This window comes from Gavialis gangeticus, unplaced genomic scaffold, assembly GCF_001723915.1.
Source record: "Gavialis gangeticus isolate Ggan-Ray unplaced genomic scaffold, GavGan_comp1, whole genome shotgun sequence".
NCBI classification, from domain to species: domain Eukaryota; kingdom Metazoa; phylum Chordata; order Crocodylia; family Gavialidae; genus Gavialis; species Gavialis gangeticus.
This window is the reverse complement of record NW_017729034.1, coordinates 10,055,855-10,078,072: the sequence shown is the minus strand read 5'-3', so window position 1 is coordinate 10,078,072 and position 22,218 is coordinate 10,055,855. Positions and strand designations below refer to the sequence as shown.

At 42.9% G+C, this 22,218-nt stretch overlaps 1 protein-coding gene across 1 annotated transcript in view; it reads left to right on the top strand.

The window, feature by feature from the left end:
* The window catches only part of GSK3B (glycogen synthase kinase 3 beta), a 248,043-nt gene that overhangs the window by 112,409 nt on the left and 113,416 nt on the right, over positions 1–22,218 (top strand). Inside the window, exons 3-5 of the mRNA XM_019526670.1 lie at positions 7,855–7,965; positions 16,343–16,473; positions 21,315–21,421. Coding sequence (XP_019382215.1) covers positions 7,855–7,965; positions 16,343–16,473; positions 21,315–21,421 — 349 coding nt within the window. The remainder of the gene's footprint in view (positions 1–7,854; positions 7,966–16,342; positions 16,474–21,314; positions 21,422–22,218) is intronic.

Here is a 22,218-nt window from a genome sequence, read left to right as displayed (position 1 = left end):
GATGTTGTCTTAAAGAAGGCACAGTACAGATGAAATGTTAAAACTGATTTTTTGGACTGAAAGATGTAATATTAGGCATGTTTTCTTCAGAGGCGTGGAGCCTGCTATTCAGTTTCCTTCTGAGTAGTGTTTTAGTCATTTTGATGCTGGGAACTCTTACAGTATTGGTTTTCTTGTTTGTATGTATAGTAAATACTTAAAAGTTCCTGGCTATGACCGTGGCTCCACAGCAGGCGGGGATAGTGACAGGCACTGTGTAGGGCAGGCTTTGGCATGGACGCCATGCTGCAGATCTGTGTGCTGTCTGAGCTCTAGCTGGGAGAGGTGGCAGCTGTGGCAGGGGTCTGGCAGGTTACAGGGCTGCACAACGGGCCCAAAGCCTTTTTCTTGAAAGGTACTATGCCTGCTTCCCCCCTCCCCCTAGCCTAGAGGCTTGGGCTCAACTTTGGCAGGCTCCCCCCACTGGGCACGTGCTCTGTCTGCTTCCCCCCAGCTGCCAGGCTGTCTGTCCCCCACCCCTCCAGCCTGCCTAGCACTGCCACCACTTTACTTTCAGCTCAGTGCACCCCCATCACCAAGCACAGCACGTGCGCAGAAGGGACATCCTGTTGGTTTGACCTGGCTCACCCAGCATCTGTATAGCTTGTGCGCTTCAGTGGGGCTTTTTTGCCATTTTTATTTAAGAGCTGATTGAATCAATTATGAGAGAAAAGCACCAAAAAGCCCTGCTGAAGTGCCCAATCTATATAGACACCGCAGAACCGGGTCCAACTAGCATGTTGCCCCTTTGGGTAAAGTGCCATTCCTTCCCCCCCCCCCCACCATGTCTGTCAGCGTCTGACGGGAAGGCTTTATTGGAAGGTGAACAAGGGGTGATGATGAATAACGCTGCTGCCCATGCACTTCTCTGAGGTGGCCAGGTGTGATGCAAGTCCTGGCCTTGCTAAGACTGGCTCTTGCAAAGTTTTCCTCTTCCTGGCATAGGCAGGTCTGCAGTGGGCAGAGAAGTGAGGCATGACTTCCAAGAGGGGCACCAGCAGGGCTGGGGGGTGGGGGGAGCAGGAAGCTGTGGCTCAGAAGTGAGGGGCACCAGTGAGGATGGGGAGGGGGGAGGTGCTGCAGGTCAGGAGTGAGGGGCACCAGCAGGGCTAAGGGAGTTGGGGGCTGCAGGTTGGGATTATGGGCATGGGTGGGGATGGGGTACTGCGGGTCAGGAGTGAGGGGCTGCGGGGGGGCTGTGGCTTGGGAGTGAGGGGCAACAACCTGGGCAGGGGCAGGACACCAGTATACCAGGACTGCTCAGAGCTACAAAGCGGGGGGGCAGCCACAGCTCGACCTACATCCTGGTGAGCGCAGGGGACAGGGGGAGTGCTGATTTTTCTATGATTAAAATAACAAACCAAAATCAAATGCCAGAATATACTGGTATTTAGGGTTTGTTATATTATAATGATTGTGAGGCACTGGTAGGGTTCTAAATTGCTTAAAATTGCAAATATATCAATAAAACAGTGTGGTCAACTGATACCTGGGGGGGGGGGGGACGTTTCATTTCAGGTGTGGAAAAATGTGCATTTTGGGGGGTTTTTAATTGGAGAATTTTGGATTTTTTTAACAAAGGAAACCAGGATCCCTGCTGTGAGGAGAGGCTGAAGAAACTGGGTTTATTTAGTCTGGAGAAGAGAAGACTGGGGGGAGATTTAAAGCAGCCTCCAACTACCTGAAAGGGGGTTCCAGAGAGGATGGAGCTAGACTAGGGGTGGGCAAAATACGGGCCTTCAGGCTGGTTATGGCCCGCCAATTGATTGCATAAGGCCCATGGCTGCCCCCGTGGTAGTCCACATGGAGCTGAGCCCTGCCTGGGGCAGCCAAGACAACAGTTCAGCCCACATCCATTGATGGCAGCGTCTTAGCCCTGGTGAGCATGCACAACTTCCTGGTAGGGCTGCTCCTGCTGCAGCTGCCCAGGTACTGCTTGGCTCCCCTCACCTCCAACAGCTCCTCCTCTTCCTGCCTCTGCTGTGTCACTGCAAGCAGGAGAGAAGCTGCAGCCTGGCACTATGTGCACTATTCAATATAAATCAGGACAATTTTTTTAAATTAATTTAAATATGTTACAGTAGATGATTGATTTTTAGTATATGATTTATTTTTTTAATCTATAGCTTGTTAAAATGATACTTCCTGAAATATTTTGTGTGCAGCCCTTGATAGTTCACCAAAACTCATTAAATGGCCCACCAACTGAAATAATTGCCCGCCCCTGAGCTCAGTTGTTCTCAGTGGTGTTAGATTATAGAACAAAGAGCAATGGTCTCAGGTTGCAGCAAGGAAAGTTTAGGTTGGATATTAGGAAAAACTAGGAGGGTATTAAAGCACTGGAACAGGCTACCCAGAGATGTTGTGGAATCTTCATCTTTAGAGGTTTTTAAGACGTGGGTAGACAAAAACCTTGGCGGGGATGATCTAATTTATCCTGGCCCTGCTTTGAGCAGAGGGTTAGATCAGATGCCCTCCTGGGGCGTGTCTAGACAAGCACAGTCATGTGGTATGTGGTGCCGCAAACATGTTTGTAGCGCCACATGCTGCACAGTCTGGTGTTCTCTATGCTGCAAGGGCATGCTGCGTGAGCATGCGCTGCTGTTTTCTTTTCTGTGGGGTTTTTTTAACCCTGAGATATCCAGCAGTCAAAAACAAAACCTGGGCGGGGGGGGAACCAAAGCAGCTCACACTTGGGCAGCACGTGCTGCTGAAAAAAGGAGCTGGGCTGCCTGGAGCCGCACTTCAGCTGCTGGCCAGACTCCACGTGGCAGGATAACCATGTCTGCAACCCCAGGAGGCCCCCAGGACCCCACGTAAGGCTACTGGGACCAGCACAGTGCTGGTCCCAGCCTCCCCTACTGCCCCTGTGGTAGCTAGCTGCACGCCAAACCACATGTGGTACAGGCATTCCCCGGGGACAAGGAACTGTGGTGCAAGGTGCGCTGCTACTAGTTGTCCCCAGGGAATCAAGTGTCTACACATGTCTGGATGTGCCCCTGGGGTTCCTTCCAAACCTAATTTTCTATAATTCTGTGATAAAGGGGGATGATAGATCTAGGGCAGCATCCATTCCTCCATATTCTTGCCTAGGTGTATGCACTGAAGGTCTTGGTGTGAACCTCTCGTGGACCTCTTGCATGTACACCATGATCCAGAGGATCAACAATTGCCATACATAAAGGAAGCGGGAGTGCTAGGATAGTGTCAGTGTAGCTTACCTAATTTACATTATTCTGATTGCTAAGTATTTTTAATGCACTCCTGTCGTGAGGGAAGAGGTGGGATGAGGGATGGGGAAATAATATTTGACCTTTGTTCCATACAAAATCGACCCAGGAGAGCTGCGTGTAAGTATCTCATCCCTACACTACCTAGTATCTGTTGGCTGATATTGGCATAGTGAGGGTGATTAAATCAGCTGGGTGACTTGCTTTTTCTGTACACTGAGGGACAGGTGAGTTTGAAGGGAGGCCTTAGCTTTTGACATCCCTGTATCTTCAGTGTGTCAAGCTGCAGCATTTCAGTTTCCTTAGCTGTTCATGCAGGCAGCATTTAAATAATGCAGGAGCAGCACAGATGCCAGAGTGCTCACTCTGAGGCTGGTTTCATCTCTGGTTTCTGACACAAAGAGAATGACAAAATGAGCTGTTAAAATGCTTTGGCTTTTGTCTCCTCCTCTTTCCCACACTCCCATTACAGAGAGGTTTGTAGTGGAACTAAATCATTATTTATATGAAACATTTCCAACTGATGCAAGATTCTGCCCGTGTTGTCAGTTCTTGAGCATCATGGACTAGTACATTAACAAGGCCATCCTTTCTTTGTTTTGCTGGCTCGTGTGGGTGTATTAGAGCCAGTCTGGCATGTCACTTCCAAGGGATTATCTGCCTAGTGGCAGACGTGAAGCCTTTAATACTTGAAGCAATTACAAGTGCATAGTCCATAGCTCAGATGCAGTGGAGCCATATGGCCAAGGGCACAGTCTTTAACCAAAACAAAGGATAATAGCTGAACTGTGGTTAAAGAAGAAATGCTCAGATCACTAGTGGCAATATAGGAAGGCTTAAATGCTCATCTCTGTGCCCTCGTTTAAGGAACCCATAGCTCCAGTATCTTTGGTGTAGCTGGTTCATTACAGCTCCAAAGAAAAGTGCATTCTGACCCTTCTATCTTCAGTTCTGTGGTGCCCCCTGCTTTGGACTGTATTGCATCTCTGACAGAAAAATATGAATATATGCACTTACCTGAGCTGCCTTTCTAGTGGTTCCCAACCCAGGGATCATAAATGCCCGTTTGGAAGTGAGTCAGGCAGGTGTGGATAGTTTATCTAGGATTGAAGAATAATTTAAAGCCTTTCAGATGATGTAAAGTCAGGTCGAGGTGTTAATTACTAGAAACCACTCAGCCCTGAGGTTATAGCCTTCATTTGGCAAACCTTTTCAGCTAGCTGATTCCTTCATGGCATGCACCTCCAAGTACAGGAAATTCTCTGACTTCTTAGGGAATGAATGAGAAATGAATCTGCTTGACGGGCCTGGCTGCTTCCTACTTTTATGCCATTTTTCCAACAGAGGAAACTAGAAAACTCTCAGATTTTTCTTTGGCCCAGGTGCAGAGAAGGGATAGAGAAAAGTATTACACCTGTGCAGTGAGTGGGTGAGAATCACGCTATGGTACCAGCAAGGAGAGTTAGGTCAGAACAGTCAAGTCAGCTTTACTTGGTGAAAAAAAATTAGTAGCATTTTTTTGAGATGCCCGTTGCTTGTGGTTGTGTTAGGAGTGAGAATTTGCCTGCATAAAAAAATATAAATGAAAAGGCTTCGTACCTCAAGGGTGCCTTCATATTTATATGGCAAGCCGCCAAAGCTCTACATGTAGAAAATTGTTCCGATTGTGAGTGTTACTCAGCAAGCAAGAGGTGGTATATGGGGGTGCCATAGAGGGTTGTATGTCAGATAGAGTGTATATTTTATACAGCTCACCATGCTGCAGTTCCTGGGGAGCAAAGGGGGGGGGGGTGTGGGGTGGCATTATGTAATTCACACTGTTACAGTTGTGCTGTGCTGCTTTTGAGAACTGAGATTTTAACAGCGGAGTGGGGTCTGCTCCCTCACTGCAGAAACATAGGGATAAAAGGCAGATGGAGATCACTTTGACAGCTGAAAAAGGCTGCCAGAGCAAGAGGAAGTTGCTGGGATGGAAGGAAAAAGTGCTTGGGCAAGGAAGCAGTTGGCTGGTACTGTCAGAGAAGGGGAGGGGGAGCAATAGTAGTGCATTAGAAATAGTCCCCCATACAGGAGAACAGAAAGTAAAATTTGGCATTAAACCAAAGTACAGCATGAATGAAATGAAAGATTTTTAAACTAGAGTATATCATAAAGTTCTTGCTGTCTGTGGGCAGTGAATTCAACAGGCTAATTACACATCGATTCTGCAGGTTAATTATATATTGTGTTAAAAAACTGTTGGTTCTAAATCTCCTGCCTTTAAATTTGTACTTAACCTCTGCTTTTTCTTGTACAGTGCAGAGGTAAATAGGAATGTCAGCTTTCCTTTTTTTTAATTCAGTTGTTGCTTTGTATACTTTTGCCACCTTTTATTTAAGGCTCTTTGATGCCGGAATTCTAAGTTCTCTGAATAAAAATAATCAATCCTGATGATAGAGAGTACTTTGCTGTCAGCATGACCTTTTCATTCTCCAAGATGCAAGTATTCCATATAGCGATATACATCTGGTCGTCTATAAATAAGTACTGCAATAGTCAAAAGATATACTGAGAGGATTGCAATTTGGGTTCATGAAAATGAAGTCTCTTGCTTACTGTACAAGTGTGAGACCCTCATATCTAGGACACTGAATTTTATAATTATACTAGCCAAATGCCCGTCAATGATGCGGTGGGAGGACGGGGAACATTCCTCAAAAGTTCCTTCACCGTCTCCCCCACAAATGACCCCTCTACCCCACAATCTAGTATCCGAGATGGTACAGGAAATGGTAGAGCATAAGAGATGGTGATGGTGAAAATGTTCCTATATGCAGGGTTTCTGAGGCCGTTGCTCTTCAGCTCATGTTGTGTAACCACTCAGAGCTGAAATAAATGCTTCAGTAGGGAATGAACTGAGAGGTAGTTGGCACCTTTTCTGTGCTGGCACTGCCACCAGTAGAGCATAAGAGCATAACCAGTAGCAGAGAGAATATTTTATGGGTGGTGGTGGGTGAAAGGCTAATGCAAACAAATCCTTTTGCACCGTCTTGTAACAAGTCAAGAGGTTCTGGCTCTTGGGACACTCTCAAAGTCCATGTCTTTGTTCTCAGGCAATGGCAGAGAAAAATAATCTTCCGAATCTCTGGGGGTTTTTTTTGAATATGCAGCTAATTCTCTACATATATTTTGCGCGCATCTATAAAGTATACATATAGCAGATGTCCAAGACTTCCCCATCTTTCCCTTGCTTACTGGAGGTCTCTGCTGTTTGCTCAGACAGAAGAGAGACTGCTTAAATAATTCAGAGAACTATGCAAGTAGCCCACCAGCTTGTGCACTCTAATTGGGTAATTAAGTTGCAGTGGTTTAAAGCAAGGAATATTGTGATGAAATAACTCTTGATAAATGCATGTGGAGGTTTTCCTTTCAGATTGGGAAATACTAATTAAGAAGTGTAGCCAAAGCACCCACTAGTGAGGACAGTTGTGAAGTCCTGGGGGTTTTGCATTACACTCCCAACCAGATGAGCCCTCAGTGCTGGGAAAATCTGTTGCCTTTTGCTTTATTTCTATTTAGCAAACACAGAAAAGGCTTTCTGCTTTTCCTTTGGTGCATTACTTAGTTTTTGACTAACATAAATAGCTATTCCAGGTTGGTATAGTGGGCTTGTGCCCCACATTCTACATATTAGAATAGCAATGGTGGAGGATGTGTCAAAATACTGTATGCCTTTTCTGGGTCCACTTTCCCAAGTGAACTTAGGCTCTGTGTATTTGAAGAGTTTCCTGTGGCATTTATGTTCTCTTTGCAGAAATATCTTTGCAAATGGCAGGAAGAAGCAAAAATTGAGACCTGTTTTTGTGGTGTTACAAATTTTCATCCCTCTTCTGCTTCAACTAGACACTTGGATTTAGGTTGAGAGTGTTTAACATTTTAAATGAACTAAAATCACATTTGAAACCTTGCTTTCAACTTACCAAATTTTATTCGATATAGGTTTTTGTACTGAGTTTTAAAAGGAAAATACAGCCCCTTTAATCTCCAATATATTTAAAAGCAGCAGAATTCTTTAACAGTGTTACTTCAGTGAGTTGTTTTTCTCAATATGTTGGGTTCATTTTAACCTTTGTGTCAGTATGTAATTGCATGGGTAAAGCCTTGGAACATAGTTAGCAAGTCTTGTTAAATTAAGTGGGCTGTGAGATTGTGAGTGTGAAGATATTCCTTCAAAACCCCTCTTCTGGAGCTAGGAATGGACAAAGTGGTCATTGACCTCTTTTGTCATTTGTGTGCTGGGAAAATGCCATGGGTTTGAAAACATGTCTAATCTGTTTGACTTCGACTTGTTACGATGATAAACATAACACCTAGTGTATCAATCATTTTTAGTGTTGCACTAGTTAAAATTTGCTCACATACTGTGTTTTCCCAGTGTGGACATGCTCTTTATTTAAAAAAAAAAAAAAGGCAGGGAAAAACCCCCCCAAACTGCACATTCTTATTCTATATAGATGCACCAAAAGCTGCCAGCTGCTTTGAATGCTATGCTTTTGTTTTCATGCATCTAACTTACTTGGCATTATTTTTCTGTGCTGTCTTTCAGAAAGATGAGGTGTACCTCAACTTGGTGCTGGACTATGTTCCTGAAACAGTATACAGAGTTGCCAGACATTATAGTCGGGCCAAACAGACACTCCCTATGATCTATGTCAAGGTAAGCAAAATGATCCAGAAATGTGGTGGTTAGATGAGGAAGGTCATCACAGACATTATGTTGTTTCTGGATACCTCTGTCCCAAAATAAAGAAGAAAGGCAAGGGGCTTGCTGCAGGTTTGTCACATGTTCCTTGAAGCTTGTGCAGCTTCAGACAAGGGAAAATTAAAGTGAATGGCTAAGTGCTTTAAATTAGAAGACTGGGTAAAAACTAGAGCTGCAGAAAGAACTTTCCAACTTCCCCTCTTCCTCCCAGCCCCCATTTAAAAAAAAAAAAAAAAGGGTCTGTCAAAAATTACCCACAGTACTAGGAAAAACTGACAGTAGTTAGGCTAGCAACCTTCTTGTGTCTTTCTCTGGTGCAAACACTATGGTACAAAAGCTTGGGACTAAAAGTGGAGAGGGAGGGGGAATATTATTCTGCCAGGAGAAAGGGAGGATGACTGGCAAGGGCCAAGTAAGAAAAGTTGGGCATCTCTTTAGTAGAACTGGAAGATGAATTTTTTGCTCTTGTGCACTGAACTTGTGTGTTGGATGTATTGCCCCAGAGGAAACTTGTTGTCTTATCAACTCCCTGGAAGGGTGGCTAGGCTAATAGAGCTGCACCAGTATGACCAAGGAAATAATTTGTAACGAGTCTTGGCACTTGTGAGAATTCCCTGTTGTACCACATAGTTTACAGACTACTGTAAAACTGACTTTTAGATGTCTTCACTATTTCATCCCTAAGGATTTGCACAAGCTTAATATCATATAATGAAATTTTGGTTACTGTGAAACATCGGATTCTCCCATGAATCTAGTTAGTGGCTTTCCTTACACCTTGTTCAGAATGCAAGTGAAACACTAGTGCTGCCCCTTGTGTTCTTTATACAGGTTTAGCTTAGTGCCCAGAACCTGACGGATAAACATATGCTGTCTTCTGTCCTAATTACATTGAAATGGCAAGTTTGCTATATTAAAACTTTTCTAATTGTTATAATTTTTTCCCAACCTGAACTTTAAATTCTCACGCTAAACTTTGGGTGTTGATTAAAGAGTAAGTAAGCTTTTATTTCAAGACAATGAAACCTATAAAAAGAAATTATTACAAGAGGAAATTGTTCCAGCCTAATTGCACTTGCATGAACTTTTAAGAGCTAAGTTTCAACACTAGCCTGTGCTGTAGTGAAGACTTGTATTCTCAGGGAAATGATGGTAACTCAGCCCCAAAGTTCTGTTGGATAAATCAGTGTATTTGGGCTGAGGTAAGAATTCTTGAAATTCTCTCTGAAATTTCCCCAGCTATTTGTATCTGATGTCATTAGACATTTTGAAGCATAAAGGATTTATAAATCCCCTTATTGGTGAAAACCACCCCTTGTGAGGTTTGGAGTTTTTTTTAGCTCCAGAGATTGTCAGCTGCTTATCAGCATCTGCTCTGAAACTGACAAGCTCTTATCAGTTTCTGGCCTCAAAACGTATCAGTTTTTTTGCACTTAGAATCTCACCGCTTTTATACCCAATAGTGGTGATCTTTCATGAGATTCTGCTCAAAAACATTACCAGAGTCTCCTCAAGAGTTGACAACAGTGTGTCAGTTTTAGCCCCTCCCCTTCCCCAGAATTGATTGTCTTGTTCCCTTGCCAGTTTCATTCTGAATTTTAGTTTCATGTCAGTTTCTGTCCTGAAATGTTGTCAATTCCAACCACAGATTTGAGGACAAGTCTTCACTTTGCCCACGAAAAAAACAGCCCTTTCTCAGTTTTGCCTATGAATGAGAAGATGGTGCATCAGTTTCTTCCCTGGAACATAATCAGTTTTGCCCAACATTTGTTTATCCCTCATCAGTTTCTCCGAAATGGACTTTTCCATCAGGTTCTGCCTCTGAGAAAGATGAACTCTCATTAATTCTGTCCCAAAATTTGTGGACACTGTCCTAAGTTTCTGTCCTGAGATCTCGTTACTTTCACATAGGATTTTGCCCTGTAACTGATTAATATATATTACCTTCTGTTTTTCAAATACATGAATGCTAGTTTTTTGGCCCCATCCCCCAAAATGATGAGACTTTCATGGTTTGACCTCAGAAACAATCTACTCATCATCAGTACCCTGTCCTGCAATCAAATTGGTTTAATCCCTAAAGCCAACAAGCCCTTGCTAGATTTTCCACTCAAATTGAGTGCCTCTATCAAGTTTTGCCCTGGAATTAGATGCCTCTCATAAGATTTTGTCCCCACTTTAATTATCTTCTTGTTTTCACTGCCAAAAATGATGATCCCTCCCTCCTTGTTAACTGATGAAGTAACCCTCTTTAATTCCTCCATTTATAAATAGGTGCTTCCTTGTTGGTTTCTCAGATGCCCCAAGATGAGTCCTCACCTGCTTTGCTCCCTCCCCAATTGACCACTCTGATTAAGTTCTGAAATGTGACCACCCCTCCTGATTCTGTGCTGAAATGGTTACATTTTCCTCCCAATTGATTACTTGGATAGTTTCTGCCTGAAATTGATCATCCTTGGCCTCTTTCTTCTGTGAAGACTTATCAGCAGGGATCCTGGACTTCTCTGTTTAAAAATCTCAAATTCTGTTATAAAAGTCCAAAATTCTGTGGTTGAAATAGATAGACATATCAGTTGAACACAATGCTTAATTGGTATATTTACAATTTTAAAGCAATTTGGAAGCCTACCAGTGCCTCAATCATTGTAATAAAATAACTTTTAAATACCTATATATTTTGGCATTTTATATGTTTTTTCCATGGAAAATCAGAGCCACCACCTGCCCCCTTCACTTGCCAGGATGTGGGCCCAGCTGGTTTGTGGTGCTAAGCAGCCCTGGTGTGTCAGTGCCCTGCCCATGCCATTGCCCCTTACTCTCTCCAACCCCCTGCTTTGGGGAACGTCTCCCAGCTGCCCTTATCCCTGCCTCTAAGAGCATGGGTACTGCACCCAGTGCTGCCAGCCCAGCTATGCAGCTACCTGTCATCTGCAAAGGGCCCACCCCTGCTCCCTTCCCTCCACCCCTTCCGCCCCCTGGTGGGCCCTACCGGCAGCAGCGTGGAGCCAAGCACTGCCTCAGATCCCCCCTGCCACAGCCCCAGTGCGTGGACACCTTCCCCCAGTGCCAGCAGGCACCATAGACTTACCTGTATCCAGCTGTCAGAGGTGCTTCCACCACCCTGCCTCGCTGTATGCCTGCCACGTGTGTGCGCACACGCAGCACCCCTTGCCTCCAGTTGCTTCCCACCCTCCTCTGGCCACTCCTCCCAGCCCCAAGCAGCTCCTTGCAGGCTGCAAGGAGAAACCCATGGTTTCCCACATTTTTTCCTGTGTTTTCTGTGGCAAACAGAAAGTCCGGATCTCTGCTTATCGATTTGACCACCAAAGGTGAGGACCTGTCAGGAGTTTCCCTACTAGTTGAAGATCCTAAAATTGGTGACTGTTTGCCAGTTTCAGTCCTGACGTAGACCATCCCTTTTCAATTTCTGTCCTTCTTTCCTCCTGTAATTGGCAACTCTGGCAGTCTTCTGTACCCCCAAATTTGGTAACACACACTTCTGTCTGCTTGGAAACCTTGTTGGCTTTGGCTATGAAGTATAAGACTGCATCAGTGTCTGACCCTCACTAACAGGATAAATGCTCAAGTTTTTGCTCCTGGAACTGATGACCCTTCATTTGCTTCTGTATCAGAAGTTTGCCAGTTTCACACTCTACCCCCATTTAAATCACTCCATTTTTCCCTTTGCCACTCTTCCCCCCCCATCGGCGGTTCTTCATTAGCGTTACTCCCAATATTGTTGACCCTTCATCTGTTTTTCTCCTTTCCTGAAAGTTCATGAGTTTTCTACCAGAATTGATGACCGATTGCCACACTTTGGCCCCTGTAGCCCTGTCCCCTTCTCCTCACTTTTGAGGAGTCTTAATTACTTTGGCTCCAAAATTTCCTAGCTGCTTGTTAGTTTTGCCCTGAAATTTTCTCTCTTCATCAGATTCTGGTCTTAAATGTCAGTTTCTCCCCAAAATAGATGATACTACATCACTTTCCTTCCTGAAATTAACTCCCCCCACCCTTTGATTCTGCCGTGAAAACTTGATCAGTTGCAGGCCACTATTAGTGAACTGTCACCATTTTTACTCAGAAAATCAAACCCCCTTGTTATTTTGGCCCTTAAAATTGCTGACCCATTATCAGTTTCACTCCCAAAATGGACCATCACTTGTTAATTTCTGCCATTAAGCATGATCTGTCCCCCCCTCCCCCAAATGGACATCTAGAGAGATTGATTGACCCTTCATCCAGTTCTGCTGTGAAACATCAATTCTGTGCCCAAACAAGCCACTCTTTCCCATGACATTTTTGGCCCCACACAGTAGATGACCTGATTCCCTCTTTGAGTTTCAGCTCCACTGCGTGTGCATCAGTGTTTCTTCATGTAATATAAGACAATGTTTCAGTTCTGGCCCCCAGAATTGGTGACCTGTCATTTATTTCTGCACTGAATACTCACTACCTTTATCTATTTTGCTCCTTAAACAGATAACCAGCATACGTCTCTGAAATCTTTCCAGTTTTGATACTGAAGTTCTTGGTAAATTGTCAGTCACCCCTGAAACTAATGACAGGTTGCCATTGACACCTCTGAAATTGATGAGCTTTTTCAGTTTCTGTCCTGCAATCTCATCTGTTTTGCCCCTGAAAGTGGCAGGTATTTGCCAATGTTGCCCTAGAAATTGATGACCGTTCCTCAGTTTCTGTCCTGAAATTTCATGTTTTGCTGCTGAAATTGATGACTCCTCACAAGCTTTGCCCTTGAAAGAGACAGGCCATTGTCAGTTTCAGCCCTGAAATTTACAAGCCTTTTCAGTTTCCACCTTAAAAATCTCATTAATTGTTGCCCCTGTGAAATTAGTGACCCATCAGTGGATCCTGACACTAATTCTTGTCAGTTTGTCCCTAACATTGATGAACTCTTGTGAAGGTGAAATTTACCCCTAAACTGACAGGCCTTTGTCAGTTCCTTTGCCTGAACTCCTGTCCCTTTTGCCCTGAAATTGGTAACCCTTTATCAGTTTTTTGTTTCAAAATCTACCCCGTCTTGCCTCTAAGTTATACAGAACTGTAATCAGTTTTTCTCTGAGAATTGAAGAATCTCATCAGTTTTGCTACCAAAGTGCATCAGCATCTACCCTGGAAATTGACAGTCTCCTTCCAGGTTTTACCCCCAGATTTGATGACCTATCAGTCTATGCCCTGAACTCAATGATTCATCATCAGTTTCTGACTTGATATTTCCCCACTTTTGCCCTGAAATTGTGACACTGCTAGGTTTGCCCCACAATATCAACAGTTTCTGTCTCTGAATTTTACAAGCTTTTAACAGTTTTTCGCTCTGAAACCTCTTTGGTTTCATTCCCCAAATTGATGATCTTCCCTGGAGAAACTTGTCAGTTTCAGCCCCCCAAATTGATGAGCCTCTATTGTTTTCATTTACAAAATGACAATTTTAAAACTATTTAAGCCCTGAAGTCTTTGTCAGCTTTGTCCCATTCTACCTGTTTTGATGATGCTTTTGATCTCTCAGCAGTTCTGGTCTTGAAATTCACAATATCTTGTCCATCTCATTCCTAAAATCCCTCATTGGTCATTATTTTCATTCCTTAAATTGATGATTTCTTCAGGTTTACTTTTGAAATGTTACTGGTTTCAGATATTCCATCTGGTCCATTTTTTTTCCCATGGATCGCATCAGTTACTGTTCCCAAACTGACCATTTCTCATCTGTTTGTCTGTAAATACTTTCCATTTCAGCTCTAAAAATCAATTCTCTCTCTAATCTGTTTTGGCCTTAAAATCAACTTTCACTAAAATTTGTAATACTGTCTGTTCTAGCCCTAATGGATAATCCCATCATTACACTGCTAATATGAACTGCCAAATTTGGAAGGTTTTATTCTTCCCCTCTCTCTTAGCAGGCAAATAGCTTGCACAGCGCACAGTAAATAGTTATAGACGGAGAATGGGGCATGGGTATGGGCATAGGAAGGGAATCACTGGGGAGGAGGCGATGGAGATTTTAAAACCTTCTCAGTCTTAGGTTCTGAGCGCCTAAAATTGGGCTTGTCACAGAAAGCCTGAAAACAAAAAGATAAAATAGCCCTGTTTCTGACAGATTTTTTTTATGATGTCCAAATTGCTAGCCCAGTGAACGATCACTGCTAAATTGAAAAAATGTCCACTGCCATACCAGCCCTCTGCTTTTTTATTCTGCACATTCCCAGAAATGGCTGCTTCCATCTCAGATCAAGGAGTCTTATACTTTTATCAGCAAGTATAAACATTCTTCTGTGTGCTAATGGCAACTAAAAATATTTAAAAGCCATGGAATTCAAACAGAACCTTGACAGCAGCACTGTCTGCACCCTTCTACTTTTTTTTTTTTCCCCTTACAGTGATGTTTTCAGTCAGTATGCCAAGTTCCATCCATGGAGATTTTGAGGATTTTTGTAAAGTACTGTTCCTGATTTAAACTTTCTGGAATTGCCTTATTTTTAAACTGCCACCGATCACTGGGATGCATGCATGTAGGAAGAAACGAGCAGTATCTCTTGTTCCTGCCATACTCAGTCAGAGGTGTCAGTTTGGTGCATATGATTCATTACTGTTGTATCAGTTTTGGCATCACTGAGTGAAGCAGTGGAAGGCAGGAGGAGGCTGGTTACAGAAGAGGAAACTTCAGTTTGCAAATATTGTAACGCCGTGATCATTTCTAATGAATAAAAAACTTAAGGATGCGCACAAGGTTGTTTAATGGTGTCCAAATGAAATATTTCTCCAAAAATTGCCTGCATGGGGTTGATACTTACAGCATCCCCTTTGGGTGTTCGTGCCCAAAGCAGCACAATTACTGCGGGATGCTTATGGCATAGAATAGTCTCTCTTCCCTTCCTTAGTTTTTCAGTGGCCCAGTGCTGCTACTCAGTAAGCTGACTTTTGACAGAAACATGTTGGCACTCACACTATGCACCCTACAGCTGCAACTGCATCGGTGCATTCTGGAACCAAATATGAGCCAGCAGTGTGCCCTTGTTACCCAGGAAGCACTAACAGCATACTGGGCTGCATTGGTAGGAGTGTTGCCAGCAGATCAAGGGAAGTGATTCTTCCCCTCTGTTCAGCAGTGGTGAGGCCACATCTGGAGTACTGCTTCCAGTTTTGGGATCCCCCACTACAGAAAGGATGTGGACAAATTAGAGAGTCCAGCAGAGGGCAATGAAAATGATTCGGGGGCAGGGGCACATGACTTGGGATGAGAGAATGAGGGAACTGGGCTTATTTAGTCTGTAGAAGAGAAGACTGAGGGGATTTAATAGCTGCCTTTAACTACCTGAAGGAGAGTTCCAAAGAGGATGGAGCTGGACTGTGCTCAGTGGTTACAGATGTCAGAACACGGAGCAATGGTCTCAAAATGTAACAAGGGAAGTTTAGGGTAGATATTAAGAAACTTTTCTCATAAGGAGGGTAGTAAAACACTGGAACAGGTTACCCAGAGAGGTAGTGGAATCTCCATCTTTGGAGGTTTTTTAAGACCCAGGTAGACAAAACTTTGGCTGGGGTGATCTAGTTGGGGATGGTCCTGCTTTGAGCAGGGGGCTGGACTAGATGATGTCCTGAGGTCCCTTCCAGCCCTCATTTTCTATGATTCTGTAATTCTATGATACTGCAGCGCTTATTCCACAGTACTTAGCTCCACTACTGGGAAGCAAAGTCTTTGGGGCTATTTTGAAACATTGAAGCTCACTAGTCTATCTGGATGTGTTTGGAAGAGCATCCCAGGCAGGACAACCAGCTGAGGCATCCAGTTCTAGTAACTTGGCTAGGGTGGTTGTGGTATTGGCACCATATAGCAACCTCTGGGTTCTAATAAAGTTTGTGGTGATGCCCTTTCCATGTATGATAGGTAGGATTGGAAAATCCTAAAACTGAAGTACCTTTCTGTACTGTGTTGTTTCTAAGACTGCTTTCATTCTTTGTAGAGTTAGCTCTGATTGCTGAACTGCTGTCATTGAATTTTTCTTTAGGAATAAAAGATTTAAAGGAGTAAGAAATACACAATAAATTAACTGACTTTAACAGATAGAAGCGTTGGGGTTGCGTGGGAGGGAATTAATGTAGGTCAGCTCCTGTCTCTTACCCACCTTGAACATATTGCTTTAAATTCTGTCTTGTTATTTTATGTACTTTAAAAAAAAAAAATCAGTGAATTGCAGAATTGGCTGTGGTTTTCTTTATAGGGTTGTTAGTATGATAATCTCACCTGCCATCCACCCCCTCTTGTTTTTGTGATTAGGAAATTGTACATATTATATAACGTGTCTGTGTTGTGTTTCAGTTGTACATGTATCAGCTGTTCCGGAGTTTAGCCTATATCCATTCCTTTGGAATCTGCCATCGGGATATAAAACCACAGAACCTCTTGCTGGACCCTGATACAGCTGTTCTAAAACTCTGTGACTTTGGAAGGTAAATTTGTCTCTTTATGTTCCAAATGTGTTTAAAATTCTCTTCCAAAACTTTATAATCTCCATTTTTTAGCTATTATATAAATAATTTACAGAGGAAAAAGTGTTGCAAGAAGTTTCAGAAAGTAGTAGACTTCACGAGACCAAAACCAGGAATTGTGCAGATATACAAATACATTTTTTTTCCTATATGAAAAACAATGAAGCTAGAGAAGAACAGGTAGGGACAGATTTGATTACTGAGTGATGGTTGGTGTAGCATAGTGCTATAAAGTACCCCCTGGATCTGTCTCATTTGCACATATGTATACCAGCCCCCATAAAATGTTGAACGCCTCAGCAGAAGACAGGAGTTTATCAGACATTTTTGTGGTACATATCTAAATCCATATCTATCGTGGCACATGGCTTTCTTTATCTGTGGAACAGAACTATCACTAGGTACCTTGTATCAGTTAAAAAGCTAACCAGCCATTTCTTGACTTGAGCAAGATTGTTTAACATAGCAATTCTGAAAATCAAAGCAGGATCAGAAAGCTGCTTCCTTTCTGGTGGAGTCCTTTCCTGAGAACGCCCTAGAACTTTAGATGACCAAAATAAGTTGGAGGGTATTGTGAGAGGTCATCAGAGTGGCTATCAGTGAAGTAGCTTGACTATAGTAAGCTGGAATATCAGAGGGTGATCCATACCTTTACATGTGGCATTCAAGAATCCTCTGCATTTGGAACAGGAAACTTGAAATAAAGCAAATGACTCTACAGTTTGAAATACAGGTTAATACAAAGAAGCAATTTTGATGTAAACTTTTAACTGATATTTAGTTCTGTATGATGCCCAATGGGAACATTTAAGGATTCTAGATAAGGTAAATGTGGAGGTGAGGAGACCCAAAAATGCTGGGAATGGGATGCTTGTCAGTGTAGTTGAGCAAGAAATGTGTTTGCTTCCATAGTGCCAGGTCTCCAGCTCTTGATTCTGCAGTGCTTTTTAATGATGACAATCCAACCCAAAAAGGTTATTCATAAGACATGAACTTCTCTTTAAAAGATAACAATATGTGATTCTAACTCCAGAGCAGAAAACAATGGTGAACTTCAAGGCAAATCTAGGGAAATGCTGTTTTAAAAATTGAAGTTATCCAAGTCTGTTTATTAGATCCTACCCAAAACTAACCAATAATTGTAATTTAATAGCAAAATACTCTAGAACCATGCAGGTAAAGTCAGTACATTGGTTCTGGGCTAACAGACAACCCTGAAGTGCATGCTAGCCCAAGATTAACTGTGAGGAGTGTTCATATAGCAAGAAGTTTCTGGAAGAGACATGAAACAATCAGTACAGGGAGAACTGAGGGATGGGTTGGCAGGGAGAAAGAAAATACAAAAAGTCAAAACTCTAGAATGCCATCCATGACGAGTATGCAAATGTCACTATTCAGTAAAATGTTTCAGGCTTCACTAAAATCCATTTTCAGGAGAGAAAGTTTCTACATAGAAAATTATTTCAAATCCCCGTTATCTCAAAATATAAATGTTTGGTCTCATCCATGTAAGGATGGCTATAGAGACACCATACTGGTAATACTAGTTTGGTATACTGCCATGTGAGATGATCCATTTTTGGATCTGAGTTCGTTTCACTACTGCTTGGTTTGACTTATGGTTGTGCTGTGCAAAAAGATGCTGGAGACAGTTCAGCTGTGTTCATTTGTAATCAGAGATGTGGGTTTTCTGGAAAATTTTGAATTGGAAAATTTTCCAGCGCTCTAAATAGAGCGTGATCTGACTTATTTGACTTATATTTAGTAAACAAAACTAAAAAGTACCCCCATGTTAATTGTATGTCCCAATAGCCACGAGTATTTAAACTGAAATATTTGATTAGGAAAAAAATTAAACACAATGCACTTAATGTGGTTTAAATGTTATATTCAAACCAATTCAAAGCTTTATGTGGAAAGAAATTATTTTTATTGGAATACTTGTAAAAATGCAAAGACAATACACAATACCATGTACTTCCCTTACATTGTTTTTTTAAATTTAAGAAAAAAAAACAACGGCACTGAAAACTTGAAACACATATCATGCACACCCAAAGAATTCTGCATGATATGCTATGGTTGTCCACTCATCTACTTCTACTGAGGTCATTGCGGCACCTCCAGTTTCACTGTCATTATCTGTAGAATCATTTGCACTACTTATTAGTTCCATTTCAGAATCAGATTGAGGCAAATTGTTACTAATTGATTTTATGAAACAGTGACTTTTTACAAATAGAAAACGTCCCGCGGTAAAATAAAACATTGGAAAATTTTTCACAGAAAATTTTCTGCCCTGCATCTCTGTTTTGTAATTGTTTCAGCTGAGTGTTGTAAATTATCTGAAACGTTGTCTTGCAAAGTGTTGGGTCTTCAAGCAGCAACTTCACTTCCTTACCCCGTAAAATCTTACCGAGCTATATAAGCTGACGTAGTAAGTATAACATATGGTAGGGGTGTTCATCTTCTCACATTGCAGTTGAACCTTCCTGAATTCCTTTTGGTTTGCTCTAGTGGGGTTGGTTTCCCCAGGTGACAGTTGCCACTGCTGAGGCAGTTCTGTAGAAGATTGGGACCCCATTGTAGCAGGCATTGTGCTGTGTAGGCTGAGCGCTAGTGCAGAATTCTGTTTCCTTTTGTGCATGTACATGGCAACTTTCTAGCCACATAGGTAACGCTTTTGGCACTTACACACAGGTAGTGACTCTGTTCTATGGATGTGTAAATGCATGAGCATGTACTTCAGGCAACACACTGGCTAGGGGCAGGTATTCTGTTACAGGCTTACTCCCGTTCTGGACATGTAAATGCATACAAGTCAAACACGTATCTTGTCAGAAACCCATCATTAGCAGTGCCCCCCCCCCCACTGTATTTTAATCCCAGTAGCTCTGTGTGGTTAGCGCACTTGCCCAGGAAATGGGACAGCCAGGCCACCTTTGCCTAGAAGAAGTTTAAACCTCTCTCTGATTTCCCATCATATAACTCAACCCCCACTGTGTAACAGGTCAGACATTATCCTGCTCCTCTCTGGCATTATTTTGAAGCTGAGCCACTGCCCCTCATATTTTAATAGTCATTGGATAAGAAGGATTGAGGGGAATGCAGAGTGGAAATTTCTGCCCCCTCAGAAGCAAAGGGTCCAGGACCTGCACCATCCCAGAGAAGCAGCCTGTCACTGAGATGTACCCAACAGCTTGTTCTTATCCTCCTGGCTCCACATATATCCATCTCTTGAATGCTCAGGGGAGGCAGCTTAAAAATAGGAGGCCTCCTTTCCTCCTCTCCTCCCCTCAGACGTAGGCCTGTGACGAACGTTAACACAATGGTGCATTTTGGATCAGAGTAGAGGAATTTTGTTTCATCCCAAATATCATTCATCCTGCAATGCCAGATCTGCATGCCACAATACACAATGTTTGGGAAGGGGCATAAAATTCCTCTGGTCCTAATCATGCAATGGCTGGGATCAACATGAAACCTGGGGCTGTCCCCTGCCTGATCCTGGGTATTGGGAAGGGGTGACTTTGTTCTGGACCCTGGACTTATCCCCAGCCCAGTCCTGTGAATGGGGAAGGTGATGGGGGTGGAGAGGGCTGTGTCCTTGCCTCGGATCAAGTTGGGGAGGCCCTGAGTCTCTATCTGGGCCCCAGGGAAGCTCTGGATCTGGGGCAAATGCTACACATTCAGTTTAAGGTGTAGTACACACCAGGCACAAAAATATTCTACATTAAATGTGGAGCATCTTTGTGTGTGGTTTGCCATTTTATTAGGCCATCAATTGCTGAACATGTGGCACTTTCATATTATGTTACAATTTACGCGTATGTACTTTCATGTTCACGATGTAGAGGCAGAGCCAAAAACACCCTGGTACGCAGCTAGAAAACTGCCATTTAGGCAGTTCAGTAAATAGAATTCAGTAAATAGAATTCTAGCCTTAATGCTAAAAAGGGCAGAGCCCAGCCAGGTGCCTACTCTCTCCAAGCACCCTTCTTTCTCACCATATCCCTCTTATTGTGTATTGGGCCTTCTGAAGGTAGCAGAGGGATTCTGGTATGAGTGAATAAAGAAGGTATTTGGGTTTTGTTTAGTGAGGAGAAGGGGCTTTTAAAAACTAAAACAGACATTTGAAGGATTCATATCTACCTTACCTTTTACCTTCTGACTAAATTAGAAGGGGCTATATTCCCTCTCAGGGAGTATAAATGTGTCCCTAAATCAGGGTCATCTGGCCCACAAGGGGTTATTGTGAAGCCCACAGCTCCTGCCCAGCTGCTGCTCCTGCCCGTTGTGCCTGCTGCTGTGGTGGCTGGGGTTTCTGGGCAGAGCAGCATAGCAGGAGGAGCCTGGTGAGCTTGCTGACTGCATGGCAATGCTGAAGGGGAGGCTTATGCTGCCCACACCACAGGGAGTGCAGGTTATCACTGCCCACATGGTGGCGAGATGGGTCTTGCACAGTGGGGTTCCCAGGGAACCCATGTGGCATGTGCCCCCCCCAACAGCTGCTCTTAAGTTGGACAGTCCTATGCTAAAAAACCTTTATACCCAGCAAATTTGTTTTGTATATGCTACTGGCAGTGAAAGCTCTGGACCTGTTTTTCTGCTGGATTGTACTCAAAATATCTTTGACATGTCCACTGTGACCTCATGAGGTAGCTGTTTGATGGATTAACACTAAGTAGAGTTTGTATTTTACATCTGTGTGGTAGAAAACAAGATTCTGGAGTTTGGAAATGAGTGAGAAATAGAAATAAGATGGAAATCACTGAAAGTTATCTATTTTGCTTCCTCCTTAGTGCAAAACAGCTGGTTCGTGGAGAGCCTAATGTCTCTTACATCTGCTCTCGGTACTACAGGGCACCAGAGTTGATCTTTGGAGCCACCGATTATACCTCCAGTATAGGTACGTATGAATACCTTTGAGTGTATTGAACTGTCCGTATTGATTGTACAGGTTTTGATCACTTCTTGACAATGCTGTACATGTGTTCTGTCCTCAAACAGCTTAGAAATATGACCTGGTTGTGGGTTGGGCATGGTTCCTGCATGAAAACCATCTGACTTCATTTTTCTCAAGATTTTCTAGCATCTGGACTTCAACTTCAGAGTGGGTTGGGTCAGTCAGGGTTATTCTGTTTTGGCTAAAACTTAAACATCAAACACATTGTTTTCCAGCTCTCCAAATAGTTTCCCTGCATAGCTTCAGAGTAGGCACAGGAGATTTCTAACTAAGGCATTTTTGATAGTTTAAAACAACCATTAAAGTAGGAATTTAGAAGTGGCACCTCAAATACTGCTCTTGGTATGCTGCAAAAGAGAGAGAAAAAAGTACATGCACACATACATGCACATAATTTTCCATCTTTTTGTTTCCTTGGCTTGTGTTAATTGTTTTTAACAGGAATGCAAAAGGAATTGAGTGGTTGCTCTTAGCAGTCTCTTGGCAAAACTATAGGCAGGATTTGTGTACTTTGTGGGATGTTTAACTATGAAAATGATTAATATAGTCCATACTGTAGCCTCTGGTGTTTATTTAGATATTAAATTTGGCTTATTTTGTGCTGCCCTCATACTTATTGTTTTAATTTATTTAATAGATTATGCACAGCTACATCCTAGACTTGTTAGGGAAACTGGAGGTTTTGGAATAGGTAGGGTCACTTGGAGCTGCTTGTAACTTTGGTGAAATAGGAGGTGCAG